Below are 13,835 nucleotides of genomic sequence, written 5' to 3'. Positions count from 1 at the left end.
ATATAAAAACAAAGAATGATTAAGACATCAATAATTTTGGCCGCCATCCTCTTGGTTGCCCTAGTCTCTGCCAACACTGAGAACGTCGATGAGTTCTGTATGTTCACATTTTACACCTGCAAATAATAATTATTTTTCGATCAACACGAGTCTCCTAACATCATTCGTCTTTGTCATTATTTTTTTTTGTTTAGCCGGAGTTGTTGTTGCCTCTGTCGGAAAGGATGCCATCCGTGCTTACGCCGTCTCATCCATCCTGAGCTCCTTCAATGCTGTCGGAACTGCTATCTATGGTGTATGTAAAGCCATGCGTCTACTCTAATCATCATAAACCACCCTAACAATAATAATTCTTTCCTTTCTCTTAGTCAATCACCAATTCTAGCGTTAATGCTGCTGCCGATGCCAACACCTTCACCTTCCAGGGTGGTAACAACTGTTTCTACGCCATGTCATACAACGCAATTGCCGCTAGCATTGGCAGTGGAATCAACATCAACGCCACCTCTTTCAGCGCTGCCTACTTCCCAACCATCTTGGTAGAGTACGTCGAGAGCAACGGACAGGCTGGTTTCCAGAACGGCACCGACACCATCGTTGGATGGACTCGTTTGGACAGACTCGGAGATCTCCTCAACCCATGGGATATCAAATACGTCCAGAAGGATTTCAACACTTCTGCCCCCAACGGAAAGACATACCCATTCAACGTCATTCTGGCCAACGCCACCTCCCCAAGAGGATTGGTCACCTTCCGTTTCGCCATCCCAGGTGCCCCAGTCAACGTCAACGGTGTTTCCCTCACTGGTGAGCAGACCAAGATCGACATTGAGATCCGTAACTACTTTGACGCCTCTGTCAACAAGAAGTCCTCTGGTCTCTGTAACGCTGGCAGTGTGATCCCATTCACCTGTGGCTCGACTGGTCCATCCAACAATGCCAACTCTCGTTTGGCTTTGATCTCCTTTGTTGCCGCCGCTGCCGCCGAGGCCGACGTTGAGGTCTCTTCCAGCACCTCTGTCCACACCGTCGGAGGTGACATCACCGCCGCCCTCAGCTGGGTCACCACCGTCGATATCAACGGCACCGGTGCCACCGCCAACGTTATCACCCAGGTCAACGTCTATGACAACAACAAGGATGCCTTCGATGTCTCCTTCACTGGAGCCTTCAACGTCTTTGCCAACGTCAACGCCCAGGTTCTGGTTCAGAGCTTTGATGCTGTCAGACCCAACTTGATTGTATGGGACCCAACCTTTGGAGGTCGTGCCAACTCTGCCGCTGTCCTGGTCCCAACCATCACCGTGTTTGTTGCCTTGGCCGTTGCCTTGTTGTTGTAATAATCCAATCCTATGTACCTTTACAATTACAAAGTTACACCAAACTTCCCCAATCCATATATATATATATACCCAATCATTAAACCACAACAACTCCTGGCAATATAAGGATGTTTATGTATCAATAATCTTCAAAATGAGGGATACAATTGATTACCAACCAATAATGTCAATGTCTATCCTATCACTGTATTTATATATTATTATATGTTTATTTGAACTTCTTTGAGTAATCTCTCCATCGCTTCATTGCCGAGTTCCAGAATGACATGACTGGATGAGTGAGACTGTCGAGAGGTCCGTTCTTGTTCTTCTCCTCCAGGTCAAACTCGTTGATCAACTGTCTCTGCTTCTCGTTGACCGACTTGGGGATGTTGACGGTGAAGTGCACATATTGGTTGCCATAGGTCATGTCGTTGACCGATCGGATGCCCTTGTTTCGCAAGACAACCTTGTCGTTTGGCTGTGTGCCCGATGCCACCTTGAGGTCAACCTCGCCTGTCAGCGTTGGAATTGAAATGGTATCGCCCATGATGGCCTGTCCAATAGAGATTGGTACGTTCAAGTGAATATCTGTTCCCTCTCTCTTAAATAACTCGTGTTCTTTAACCTATATTGTTGATTGACGTTAGAGAGTTGCTGCATTAATATTGAAATGTCAGAGAGAGGTAACTTACAGTAACCTGTACATAGAGGTTGCCTCTTCTTCCACCCTTATCACCTGGTTCTCCTTGACCAGTGATTCTAATGTTCATTCCACTGTTGACACCTTGAGGGATCTTGATGTTGAGCGTTCTGTTGCCCTGCGTCTTGCCCTTACCACTGCAGCTGGTGCATGGCTCCTTGATAATCTTTCCTTGACCTTTGCAAGACTTGCAGGTGGTTGCAACTTGGAACAGACCGTTGGACTTGGTCACACGACCAGTTCCGCGACAAGTGGAACAGTTGGTCATCTTTGTGCCTGGTTTGGCACCAGTGCCATCGCAAGGCGAACATGTTGAAGCGCCATAAAAAGAAATGTCCTTGTTGCAACCATTGACTGCCTCCATAAAGTCCAGTGTCAGCTTGACCTGGATGTCGGAGCCGTGTTGTGACTTGCCACCGCCGCCGCCAAAGCCCTCACCAAACAGATCGCTGAGGTTGAAGTGCTGGAAGATCTCCTCATAGTTCATATCGTTTGGATTGAAATCTCCATAGTCCTGAGCTGTGGCGCCCTGGTGACCCTGTGCGTCATACATGGCACGCTTGTTCTCATTGGACAAAACGTCGTAGGCATTGCTTATCTCTGAGAATTTCCTGTGTGCATTGGGATCGTCTTTGTTCTGGTCCGGATGGAATTTCTTTGCCAGCTGCATAATGATTGATTGTAAGTTGTTGACCAGATGACTACTTGTCTGACTTTGAAAGTAGTGAACTACTTACGTCGTAGAATGCCTTTTTGACCTCTTGCTTTGTGGCAGTCTTTGGTACACCCAACACCTCATAAAGATCACGCTTCTCCTCTAGCAGTGGTGTTGAGGATCTGAATGTCCTTGTATGTTGTTGTCCATTGTTGTTGTTGTTGTTGTTGTTTTGGACAAAGAGAAATGAGGATACCAATGTTGAATTCTTGATACCGCTTGATTGTGACGAGAAGTATCTCGATGATGAAGCCAAGTTGCAACACAGATCGCCAATCAATGCTTTACTGCTGCTTCTTGCATATTGAGTACTTCTGGCTAACATTCTTGTGATGCAGCTGCTAATTGATTACTAATTAGTCAGAGTCATTAAATTGACATGTACACTACAGATACATACATGTAGATACAGATAATGGAGTTACAGAGTGATAACAAGGACTTTGAAGAGTGACCACACAATCACCTCGTCATTATTGTTTTATTCTTTCGTCTTTGTGTCTTTCGACGACGTTTTTGTTTTCGAGTGTTTCTTTACTCATAGTTTTTTTGATTCATCAAAAGAAGTGTATAAGATTGACGATGTTCATACTTTGCAATATATTGCTTTCTATATCGCAAAATAAGTTGTATGGACTTGGAGTCAATATATATATGGGAATATCAATGGATTGATTCCATCGTTGTTGAACAACACCATGACAAGTGAACTGGAATTGTGTCACTTGGTTTGATAAAAAAAAATTAATATTGTGGTTGTATTGTTACAACTTTGTCTGAAGAAAGAGATAATACATTGTTGAATAGTGATGAACAAGTCAGAGGTATGTATAATGCAATACCATCCATCATGATCTCATCATTAACTTACTTTACATACATACATACAACTAATACAATGAATCCCATTGATGAATTTACCTCTCTCACATTAAAGCCAACTTCAATTGAATCACTGCGACCAAAGGAAGTTGTTACGACAGGCAATGGTGTCACTGGCAATGGCGTACCAAAGCCAACGTTCACATCATTGGCAGAGAGGCGTGCCGCTGCTCTAAAGAAGAGACAAGATGAGGCTGATGCCAAGCAGAAGGAATCACAGAAACAATCACAAATCAGATTACATAATCTGTTTGCAGATGATGACGACCTAGATGGAGAGGTGGATCACGTCGCTGCTGCACAAGAGAAGCTCATCAATGTCAATCCAAATGAGTACTTTGCTCAACAACAACAAAAGAGTAGTAGTGTCTCCTCTTCAAAGGACAATGACAGAGACAGAGGCAGAGATGGCAGGTGGCCATCACAGAGAGGAGATGACAGGAGAGATGGCAGGAGAGATGACAGAAGAGATGATCGAGACAACAGAGACAACAGAAGAGATGATAGGCGTGGTGGTGGTGCTGGAGGAGGTGATAGAAGAGACAACAGAGATAATAGATATGATAGAAATAATAATAATAATAATAGGAGAGATGATAGAGATAACAATAATAATAGGGATAGGAGAGATAATAGAGATAATAGAGATAATAATAATAGAGACAGGAGAGACTATAGAGATTTAGATAGTAGGAGAGAAGATAACAATAGGAAGGATATTGATGATAAGAGAGTAGGAGGAGGACCAACAGTTGGACAAAGTGAAGTTGGTGAAAAAAGGACAAGAGAAGAGGAGAGCGAAATCAATGACATCAAGAAGGAGTACTATGGCGAAAAGAAGGATAGGAAGAAGAAACCAAAGAAGAGTGAGAGAACTCGATTCGTATTTGAGTGGGACACCAACGAGGACACAAGCAATGACTACAACTCACTCTACTCCAAGAAGCAAGAGGCTAAACCACAGTTTGGTAGAGGTGTGCTGGCTGGATTCGATAACGATGCCTCGAGGACCAACAGCGAGAGGGAGAGAGACCTTCCTCCAACTCACTGGTCAAAGAAGGAGCTAAAGACAATGAACGAGAGAGACTGGAGGATATTCAGGGAGGACTTTAACATCACAACCAAGGGCAGTGCAATACCAAACCCTATGCGAAGATGGAGAGAGTCTGTTCTGCCAGGTGAGATATTGGAGGCAATCGCCAAGCTTGGCTATGAAAAGCCCACACCGATTCAGATGCAGGCCATCCCGATTGCCTTGTCGGGCAGAGATATCCTTGGTATTGCAGAGACTGGATCTGGAAAGACCGCTGCATTTGTTATTCCAATGCTCACATACATCTCCAAGCAACCACGCATGACCAAAGAATCAGAGGCAGAGGGTCCCTACGCACTGGTGATGGCACCCACAAGAGAGCTGGCACAACAGATCGAGAAGGAAACGAGGAACTTTGCCAACTTCTTTGGCTTCCGCACTGTTGCCTTGGTTGGTGGTCTACCCATTGAGGACCAGGTCACCCAGCTGTCAAAAGGTTGCGAGATTGTCATTGCCACACCTGGTCGTCTCAATGATTGTTTGGACAAGCGATATTTGGTACTCAATCAATGCAACTATGTCGTGCTGGACGAGGCTGATATGATGATCGATCTTGGCTTTGAGCAACAGGTCACATCCGTCCTTGACTCTATGCCATCATCATTCCTCAAGTCAGAGAATGAGGAGGAGGCAGAGAAGCAAGAGAATGACTCGAATCGAATCTACAGGACAACTATCCTCTACTCTGCCACGATGCCACCCAAGGTGGAGAGACTTTCAAGGAAGTACCTGCGTAGAGCAGTTCATGTCATCATTGGAGAGGCAGGAAAGGCAGTGGACCGCATCAAACAGAACGTTGTCTTTGTCAAGAATGATAACGATAAGCGCAATCAACTCATTGAACTGCTCACAAATGGTCCACCTCCTCCAATCATTGTATTCGTCAACAAGAAGAAGCACTGTGAGACCATCTCATCGATTATCGAAGAGTGCAACATGACCTCGACAGCATTGCACAGCAGTCGTACACAAGAGCAGCGTGAGATGGCATTGGAAGGTTTCAAGAAACGAAGATTCAACGTCCTTATTGCCACCGATGTCGCCAGTCGTGGTATTCACGTTGAGGGTGTCACACACGTCATCAACTACGACATGCCAAACAACATCCAAGACTACACTCATCGTATTGGTCGTACAGGACGTGCTGGTTTGGAGGGTATGGCATCGTCGTTCCTCACCGACAAGGACACAGAGATCATGTATGACCTGAAGAACATGCTGTCAACCACCCACAACACTGTGCCCAACGAGTTGATGAGGCATCCAGCCTCTCAGATCAAGCCTGGTTCAGTGACTGAGCGACAGAAACGATCAGAGACTATAATCTACACTAAATAAACGATGGATGATTGTTAATTATAATTATGATAATCGTTTATTGTCCAGTTGTTGACGACAAGATTAGTAGAGAACTAGGGTTGTTTGTAAATGTAAGTTTAGATATCCAACAATAATCTCTGTGGATCCTCGATGACGTCCTTGATCTTCTTGAGGAAGGTGACAGCCTCTCTACCATCGATGATTCTGTGGTCGTAGGTGAGGGCCAAGTACATGATTGGTCTGATGACCACCTGTCCGTTGACAACGGTTGGACGGTCCTTGACGGCGTGCATTCCAAGAATGGCTGATTGTGGTGGGTTGATGATTGGTGTACCAAACATGGATCCGTAGACACCTCCGTTGGAGATGGTGAACGTGCCTCCCATAGAGTCCTCAATGGCCAACTGGTCGTTTCTGGCGAGACCACCAAGACGGCCAATCTCCTTCTCGATATCGGCAAAGCCCATGTTCTGACAGTTCTTGATCACTGGCACCTGCAGTCCACGTGGGGCAGCAACGGCAACGTTGATGTTAATGTTGTCGTGGTAGACAATGTCGGAGTCGTCAATAGAGGCGTTGACGATGGGTTGATCCCTGAGGGCAATCGTGGAGGCCTTAACGAAAGCGCTCATGAATCCGAGCTTGACGCCGTGCTTCTCGTTGAACTCATCCTTGTACTTTGTTCTCAACTCCATCAGAGATGACATGTCAACCTCGTTGAAAGTGGTCAACATAGCGGCTGTGTTCTGAGAGTCCTTCAAACGCTGAGCTGTTCTCTGTCTAATACGTGTCATCTTGACTCTACGCTCGCTTGGGGCGTCACCTGTCTTTGGAGCAACGGTCTTTGGTGCCTCGACGGGGGCAGCCTTTGGGGCTGGGGCAGCAGCGGGGGCAGCCTTTGGAGCCTCAGCAGCCTTTGGAGCTGGAGCGGCGGCCTTTGGAGCCTCGGCAGCCTTTGGAGCTGGGGCAGCGGCCTTTGGAGCCTCGGCGGCAACAGCACCCTTCTTGATTCTGTACAGTGGTGTGCCGACCAAGACGTTCTGACCATTGGAAGCAAACTGCTCGGTCAAGACTCCGCTGTCCTGAGCGTTGATATCGATTGTGACCTTGTCTGTCTCAATGCTGCAGAGGACATCATCGACCTTGACTGAATCTCCGACATCTGAATTTGATTGATAACAGATGTAAAGAGTGTGTTAGTTTGTTAAGTCATCATCCATAGTGATATGGTCAATGGTAACTTACTCTTTGCCCATGAGACAATGGTACCCTCAGAGATGGAGTCACCCATTGATGGAACCTTGATGATATCACCCTCAGCTAGATTGTTGTGTTTAACATTACTAGTTAGTATGTACGAGATATCTGTTTCGATGTGTCGATCCACTTACCTGAGCTATAAGAACGCTTCTGAATGGTGTTGTTGTTGTTGAACAGACATGACTGCTGGTCGTTGTTGATGGTTGATGTCGAGGCAGTGAAGCTGTATGGGGTTGACACTGAGACAGAAGACTTGACAGAGGTCCTCAATGATGAGGATGAAAGACTGCCAAATGATCTTGAGGTGAATCCCTGAGAGATATATATAATGTCTTGTGTATTAGCAATTACTGTCTTTTGAAACCTGAACGACACAAATGATAGTGATGTGATAACCAACCTTTGTGGAAGTGGATTGAGAAGATGTTCTCAATTGTTTCAAAAGTGAAGATCTCATCTTGTTATACTATATGTTCTTGTTATATATATATGTAAATATATATTGTACTTATAGATCCTGTTGTTGATGCTTACTTATCGTTGTTGTCGTGTTCTGAACACACACCCACACCAGGTCATCATGGATTTGACACCATCACAGTTCAAAGTAGGAAAGAAAAAATATTTAAAATTCAATTTGGATAGTGTCGGCATAATAATACTAATATAAAATTGGGAACTTTAGTAAAGTGTTTATCTCAGTTTAGTCTATCTGAAGATTGATGACTAATCTCTACCTCTATCTCTTCAATCATTGTATGACCAATCTTTAAAATTGTGGTGTCCAATGAATCTCATCGGGATAATGACTGTTGCGCTGAAGGGCGTTTGGCTTCAGATGATTAACTTGTTGAGTGAAAAAATCTGATCATTAGTGTTGCCTTCGCTTGTTACTTACTTTGAAAGATGATAGGTGTAGTTAGACAACGCTTCTTCGTTGGACTGTATCATAATAGAAGTTGTAGGATTAGCTGTGGTAGAGGTTGGACGTCATCCATAATCAGTTCTGCTATAGGTGTGGCCACCAATAGTTCAATATCGAATCATATTGTTGTTGATGCATCAAAGCAACAACAGTCAATAAGATGTTACGCCACTACTAGAGACACTACTGACATTAGTAAAAGGAGCATAACATCAACAAACAACAACAGTTCACCAAATGAAATACACACACCTATGCTCTTGACTGTCAGTTCATACTTCAAGTAAGAATAGACTCATTATCATCAAACAATGTTGTATCATTCTTAGCTAATTCATTCGACCACATAACTCAGGTTTCCCGACTATGGAGTACAAGACTATGTTGTACTGTCACGAGGTACAGCATTCTTGGTAAAGACACCGGGTGCTTCACAAAACAGACCCATTTACGGCATAAGCAGCGCACACATCACCCATCCATTCAACTTCCCACAACTGTACAAGGATCCAAGTCAGCAATGGATATTTGCTCTGGACGAATCAAACATTAGAGTGCAACTAGAGTATCGCGATAATAACACTGGTAGAATACTACATTCTGTACACTTGGACAAACCATTCCATCTGCATTCCACCTTGGACTTGGTATGCTTCCCTCTGAGTCTCGATGACTTTACCCGCAAAGGACTACCCTACAATGCATCAATTCTAGAGCTTACAGACAACAACAACAACAACAACGATAGTCAACACAATCAAATTGTATGTCATCCATTGACATCAGAGACAACAAGGGACAACAATCCACTCACTCACTAACTACACATCAAACATTAGGGTAAACTATTTGGATATCAATTGGTGGATGAGAAGGCAGATATAATGAGACCACTGGAGACAGAGTATCAACTCAATGTGGTTGAGTCGAATAGACACTTTGTGTCCACAGTCAATCCTTCGCCAATGGGTGTATGTGGAGGACCAGCCATCAATAGCAACAACGAGGTGGTTGGTATGATCGAGGGCCTAGTCAAGTTGGACCCAAGAGTTCTATCACCTGGCACATCGACAGTGAACGAAGCAACGAGAGAATACTATAATAGAATCAATTTGAACTCTGTATATATACCTTCAAAGATATTGAAGACATTCATTAATGTAAGTTTACTTGAAATATGTCTGGGACCATTCCTCACCAACTAACTAACTTATAACCAATAGACCATCGATATACAACAGGTATATGATACACTCTAAACCATTGAATTGATAACCATAAATAGATGTTGAATCCATCATCGTCAAAGGGGTCTTCATAATAGTAAGGGTCAGGTCTCGGTGTGGTTAGAGTTCAGATTCATTCATTCAAAGATCATTGTTTCATCATTCAAACAAATACATTCCTGTATCCATTCATTCCAACTGACAATATATAGACATAGGCATATCAATATCCATTCATTCTGAAATGAAACCAATCATTGTGATACATGGTGGAGCTGGAACCATCACCAGAGACAAACTTACAATAGAAATGGAGGAGCAGTACCGCAGTATTCTTCAAACGGTACTAGAGTCGGCTCGCACCATATTGGAGGGTGGAGGATCAGCTTTGGATGCTGTTGAGGAGGCTGTTCGTCTAATGGAGGAAAGCCCACTATTCAACGCTGGACGTGGCAGTGTGATGACCGCAGATGGCACCTATGAAATGGATGCATCAATCATGGATGGCAGTACACTCAAGGCTGGTGCAGTGGGTGGTGTTCAACGCATCCGTAATCCAATACTCGCCGCTCGCACAGTCATGGATCGCACCCGTCATGTCATGTTGATCGGTGAAGGTGCAGAGAGATTTGCCAAGTCAAACTCTGATCGCATAGAACTTGTCGACCCATCATTCTTCTTCACGGAAAGAAGAATGAATGAACTAAAGAGAGCACAGAGCAAGTCAGAGGTTGTATTGGATCATGATGGTGCAAATAAGATAGCAGAGGACAAACAACAACAACAAGTGGCAGTTGAACCATTGGATCCTGATCGCAAGTTTGGAACTGTGGGTGCAGTGGCACTTGACGTACATGGAAACCTTGCATCTGCAACGTCCACTGGTGGCATGACCAATAAGATGCCTGGTAGAGTGGGTGATTCACCAGTGATTGGTGCAGGATGCTACGCCAACAACAAGACTGTGGCTGTATCGACGACTGGTGTTGGTGAGTCATTCATGCGTACTGTTGCAGCATTTGACCTGTCAGCACTTATGGACTATGCCAACAAATCAGTGGAGGAGGCAGGCAAGATCGTAGTGTTTGAGCGATTGCCATCAGTCGATGGCAGTGGTGGTCTGATCGCAGTGGACAAGCAGGGCAACTTCACAATGCCATTCAACACAGAGGGAATGTACAGGGGATACGCTAGAGCCAAGGAAGAGGCACATGTTTATATATATAAGGAATAAAGGAGGTGGTCGACTACTTCTCAGAGAAGCTTCAAATGACCCGTCAGCTTTTCAAACACAGCGAGTGGAGCTGGTCCAATAGCCAACACTGTACATGATCCACTAGCAATCTGTGTTCTACCTGCATCCACCACCAAGTAGTGAGGTACCTTCATCTGCTTTGCCAATGATTCCAAATCCAACCTAGATTGTAAAGTACATTGTGATGATTGATGTTAGCAGTGTTGTCTTTGGCCTGTGATGTACATTGTTTGAATCGATATGTCTTACAATTCCTTCTCATTGTTCACCTTGACAGTGACCTTTGCTTGACCATTTAGCTCCCACTGATCAACCAGTGGCTTGAGTTGAGCACTCCTTGTTGCTCTGTTGTGTATATATAGACAAAGGTGTTAATGTCTGCTGTGTTTGCACTAGTAGTTGAATGACGACACATACCTCTTGTAAGCACCAAGTGTACCGTGACAGCATTGAGCAGCTATTTTGCCCTTGGTCATCTCCAAGTCTGTCCTGACGACCAAGACCATCTTGCAAGGACCAATCTTCTCATTGTATTCAATGTTGTCATTGTCGCTATCACTGTCTGTTTCCTCTTCATCATCACTAGTGCTAGTTTGCGATGTCTTCTTATCGTTTTGATGTTGTTGTTGCTGCTGATTGCCAACGAGGTATTTACCGACCAGCACACCTGATACGAATGATATCAGCGAAGACAGTGCCAATACAACCTCTAGTTCAACCATGTTATGTCTTTTCGTTGTTGTTGTAGTAATAGTATTGTCGTAATAATGAAAGAATGTTAATAGTGGGGGTGACTCGCTAAGAATTGTTCTCCACCTGTGTGTGTTGTCCTTTTGAATAAATCAACTGTAATAATTACCTTATCAGGACAACTTAATGATCACACACATACACACACACACACACACCCCAAACCACATACAGATAATGAACTGCAGAATAATCAACTAAAGATACTTACATCACCCACACCCTCCCTCACATACACATACACACAATCATACACACACTCGTCCAACTGTCCACAAATACTTATCAACAATTAAGTACTTGCAATGAATTGTGTCAATACTTTGTCCACTACTTAAATGCAATGACCTTAGGGTATGACACAATGGATATATAAAAGAACATCTTAAATTGTTAATCAGGAAACCATCAAAAAAATTACATCTAAAATAATATAATATTAATAATAATAATGATCAATAATATATACAAGATATCATTTCTATTTCTGGTAGTGATATCCCTGGGGTCTAATTATATATTGGCTTCCACATCACTACAATACCATGAGTTGGATTTAGAAGTGACACCTCTCAGATCAATTAAAGCAAATCTAATCACAGATACCTTTGTACATATCGATAATTTAAACAATCCAAAGATATCTAGAAATGGTAAATGTCAATCCATATATATATACAATATTCAATATCTCTAACACGTGTCCTTAACCAAATAATATAGTACTTAATATTGAGGATGAAAGTATATTTGGTAACTTCTATCAAGTTAACACCAAGGTGTATATTGGTGGAATGCCATTCACACTTCAAGTGGACACTGGATCTTCATTGATGGCAGTGCCCATGATTAACTGTACAGCATGTAGAGTTAAGCGACCAACTTATGATCCAAGTACCTCGCAGACCTCATCACCTATTCGATGTGGTGATTCAACATGTCTTGGATCAGGCAGTTCTCAACCACCATGCAAGTTCCAAGCCAGTGGTTCAATGTGTGACTATCAAATACTGTACGGTGATGGTTCACTAGTGTCTGGATATGTACACCAAGACCTGGTGACAATCTCTGGTCTGTCGGCCTTTGTCCAGTTTGGTGCCAACAAGATAGAGAGAGGTGATTTCGAGTGGCCAAGAGCTGATGGTATCGTTGGTTTCGGTAGAGGAGTAAGTTATACATTATTATCATATTCATCCACATTGACATTGTAAACTAACCTATTATAATTTAGTGTCCAAAGTGTATACCAACTGCTTTCGAAACAATTGTAAAGTCAAAGGGAATGAAAAGTATGTATCTGTCCAGGACAAATGACACAGGACACATCAGGTGGTGACCTTATAGGGGCTGACATCCAATCTAAACACATAACAATCTAGATATATTTGCAATGTTATTGGACTATCAAGGAGGAGGTAAACTTACATTGGGTGACTTGAACCCTGACAACTATGAAGGTGATATACTCTACACACCAATCTCACAGAATGGACCATTCTATTCGATTAGACCAATTGGACTGGGCATTGACCATCAAGAGTTCAGTCCAAGACTGTTGGGACAGACCATTGTGGACAGTGGTAGCAGTGCACTATCATTGGCAAGTGGTGCTTACGATAGTATTGTCCTATACTTTAAGACACACTACTGTCACGTACCAGGTATCTGTGAGAAGAGTAACATCATTGATGGAGTATGTATTCATTCTGAAAGAAGAAGAAGAGTAGGATAAGTATAAGTCACAGTTACTAATTGTATATCCAAAAACCAGTCAACATGTTATAATAGTGCATCATTTATCGATCAGTTACCAAACATTAACATAACATTCGATGGTGGCGTTCAAGTATCGATTCCACCAAGAAACTACATTATCAAGACAATGATGGGCAATCATCAGTCTGCCTATTGTTGGATGATCGATCGTAGTGATCAGTACACTACTATTCTAGGTGATGTATTCATGAGAGGTATGTATATCTAGATGGTAATAATGATATGGTATTGTGTGACCAGACTGACTAACATATTATAACCAAATATTCATTAGGATATTATACAGTATTTGATAATGACAACAACCGAGTTGGATTCGCATTGGGCAAGGGATTGGGAGGCAACATGGCTTCGGTAGGTGGAGGATACAACATTGACAACTCGTCATCAACACGCCTGCTGATACCATCCGTTCATTTGTTAATCGTTGTCCTCTCCATCACCATTTCCACATTATATTACGCTGGTCGTAGTTAATACATAAAAGAACCTAGGTAAATAATAAACACACACGAGTGAGTAAGTGTTTGTTGTAATAGTAGTAACAATGATGATCATCACGATTGGACCGATCCCTCCGTTTTCGAAACAAGATAGTTATCCAGATT

At 43.1% G+C, this 13,835-nt stretch overlaps 8 protein-coding genes across 8 annotated transcripts; 5 read left to right on the top strand and 3 right to left on the bottom strand.

Annotated features, from left to right (window-relative positions):
• Window positions 1-15: 15 nt before the first annotated feature.
• On the top strand, window positions 16-1,340 carry SAMD00019534_048820 (hypothetical protein; the record flags this gene model as incomplete). The annotated part of the gene is made up of 3 exons (XM_012900372.1): window positions 16-97; window positions 195-295; window positions 369-1,340. The coding sequence occupies 3 exons, from the start codon at window positions 16-18 to the stop codon at window positions 1,338-1,340; spliced, it is 1,155 nt and encodes a 384-aa protein (XP_012755826.1).
• Window positions 1,341-1,551: 211 nt separating this feature from the next.
• On the bottom strand, window positions 1,552-3,065 carry SAMD00019534_048810 (hypothetical protein; the record flags this gene model as incomplete). The annotated part of the gene is made up of 3 exons (XM_012900371.1): window positions 1,552-1,950; window positions 2,018-2,689; window positions 2,763-3,065. 3 exons carry the CDS (start codon window positions 3,063-3,065, stop codon window positions 1,552-1,554), a joined length of 1,374 nt encoding a protein of 457 aa, XP_012755825.1.
• Window positions 3,066-3,549: 484 nt separating this feature from the next.
• SAMD00019534_048800 (hypothetical protein) lies at window positions 3,550-6,053 on the top strand (the record flags this gene model as incomplete). The annotated part of the gene is made up of 2 exons (XM_012900370.1): window positions 3,550-3,564; window positions 3,678-6,053. 2 exons carry the CDS (start codon window positions 3,550-3,552, stop codon window positions 6,051-6,053), a joined length of 2,391 nt encoding a protein of 796 aa, XP_012755824.1.
• A 98-nt stretch (window positions 6,054-6,151) lies between these two features.
• SAMD00019534_048790 (hypothetical protein) lies at window positions 6,152-7,877 on the bottom strand (the record flags this gene model as incomplete). The annotated part of the gene is made up of 4 exons (XM_012900369.1): window positions 6,152-7,197; window positions 7,281-7,355; window positions 7,427-7,695; window positions 7,861-7,877. 4 exons carry the CDS (start codon window positions 7,875-7,877, stop codon window positions 6,152-6,154), a joined length of 1,407 nt encoding a protein of 468 aa, XP_012755823.1.
• Window positions 7,878-8,474: 597 nt separating this feature from the next.
• SAMD00019534_048780 (hypothetical protein) lies at window positions 8,475-9,479 on the top strand (the record flags this gene model as incomplete). The annotated part of the gene is made up of 4 exons (XM_012900368.1): window positions 8,475-8,503; window positions 8,576-8,984; window positions 9,060-9,380; window positions 9,444-9,479. 4 exons carry the CDS (start codon window positions 8,475-8,477, stop codon window positions 9,477-9,479), a joined length of 795 nt encoding a protein of 264 aa, XP_012755822.1.
• A 205-nt stretch (window positions 9,480-9,684) lies between these two features.
• Window positions 9,685-10,674, top strand: SAMD00019534_048770 (hypothetical protein; the record flags this gene model as incomplete). The annotated part of the gene is made up of 1 exon (XM_012900367.1): window positions 9,685-10,674. A coding segment is annotated over one exon (990 nt), but the record flags the coding sequence as incomplete, so codon positions are not given.
• Window positions 10,675-10,700: 26 nt separating this feature from the next.
• Window positions 10,701-11,423, bottom strand: SAMD00019534_048760 (hypothetical protein; the record flags this gene model as incomplete). The annotated part of the gene is made up of 3 exons (XM_012900366.1): window positions 10,701-10,863; window positions 10,951-11,046; window positions 11,119-11,423. 3 exons carry the CDS (start codon window positions 11,421-11,423, stop codon window positions 10,701-10,703), a joined length of 564 nt encoding a protein of 187 aa, XP_012755820.1.
• Window positions 11,424-12,161: 738 nt separating this feature from the next.
• On the top strand, window positions 12,162-13,698 carry SAMD00019534_048750 (hypothetical protein; the record flags this gene model as incomplete). The annotated part of the gene is made up of 4 exons (XM_012900365.1): window positions 12,162-12,614; window positions 12,830-13,144; window positions 13,223-13,421; window positions 13,502-13,698. Coding segments are annotated over 4 exons (1,164 nt in total), but the record flags the coding sequence as incomplete, so codon positions are not given.
• Window positions 13,699-13,835: the final 137 nt, after the last annotated feature.

This window comes from Acytostelium subglobosum, assembly GCF_000787575.1.
Source record: "Acytostelium subglobosum LB1 DNA, scaffold: scaffold8, whole genome shotgun sequence".
In the NCBI taxonomy this organism is placed as follows: Eukaryota; Evosea; class Eumycetozoa; order Acytosteliales; family Acytosteliaceae; genus Acytostelium; species Acytostelium subglobosum.
Note: the sequence above shows the minus strand (reverse complement) of the source record. Positions and strands in the feature narration are given on the sequence as shown.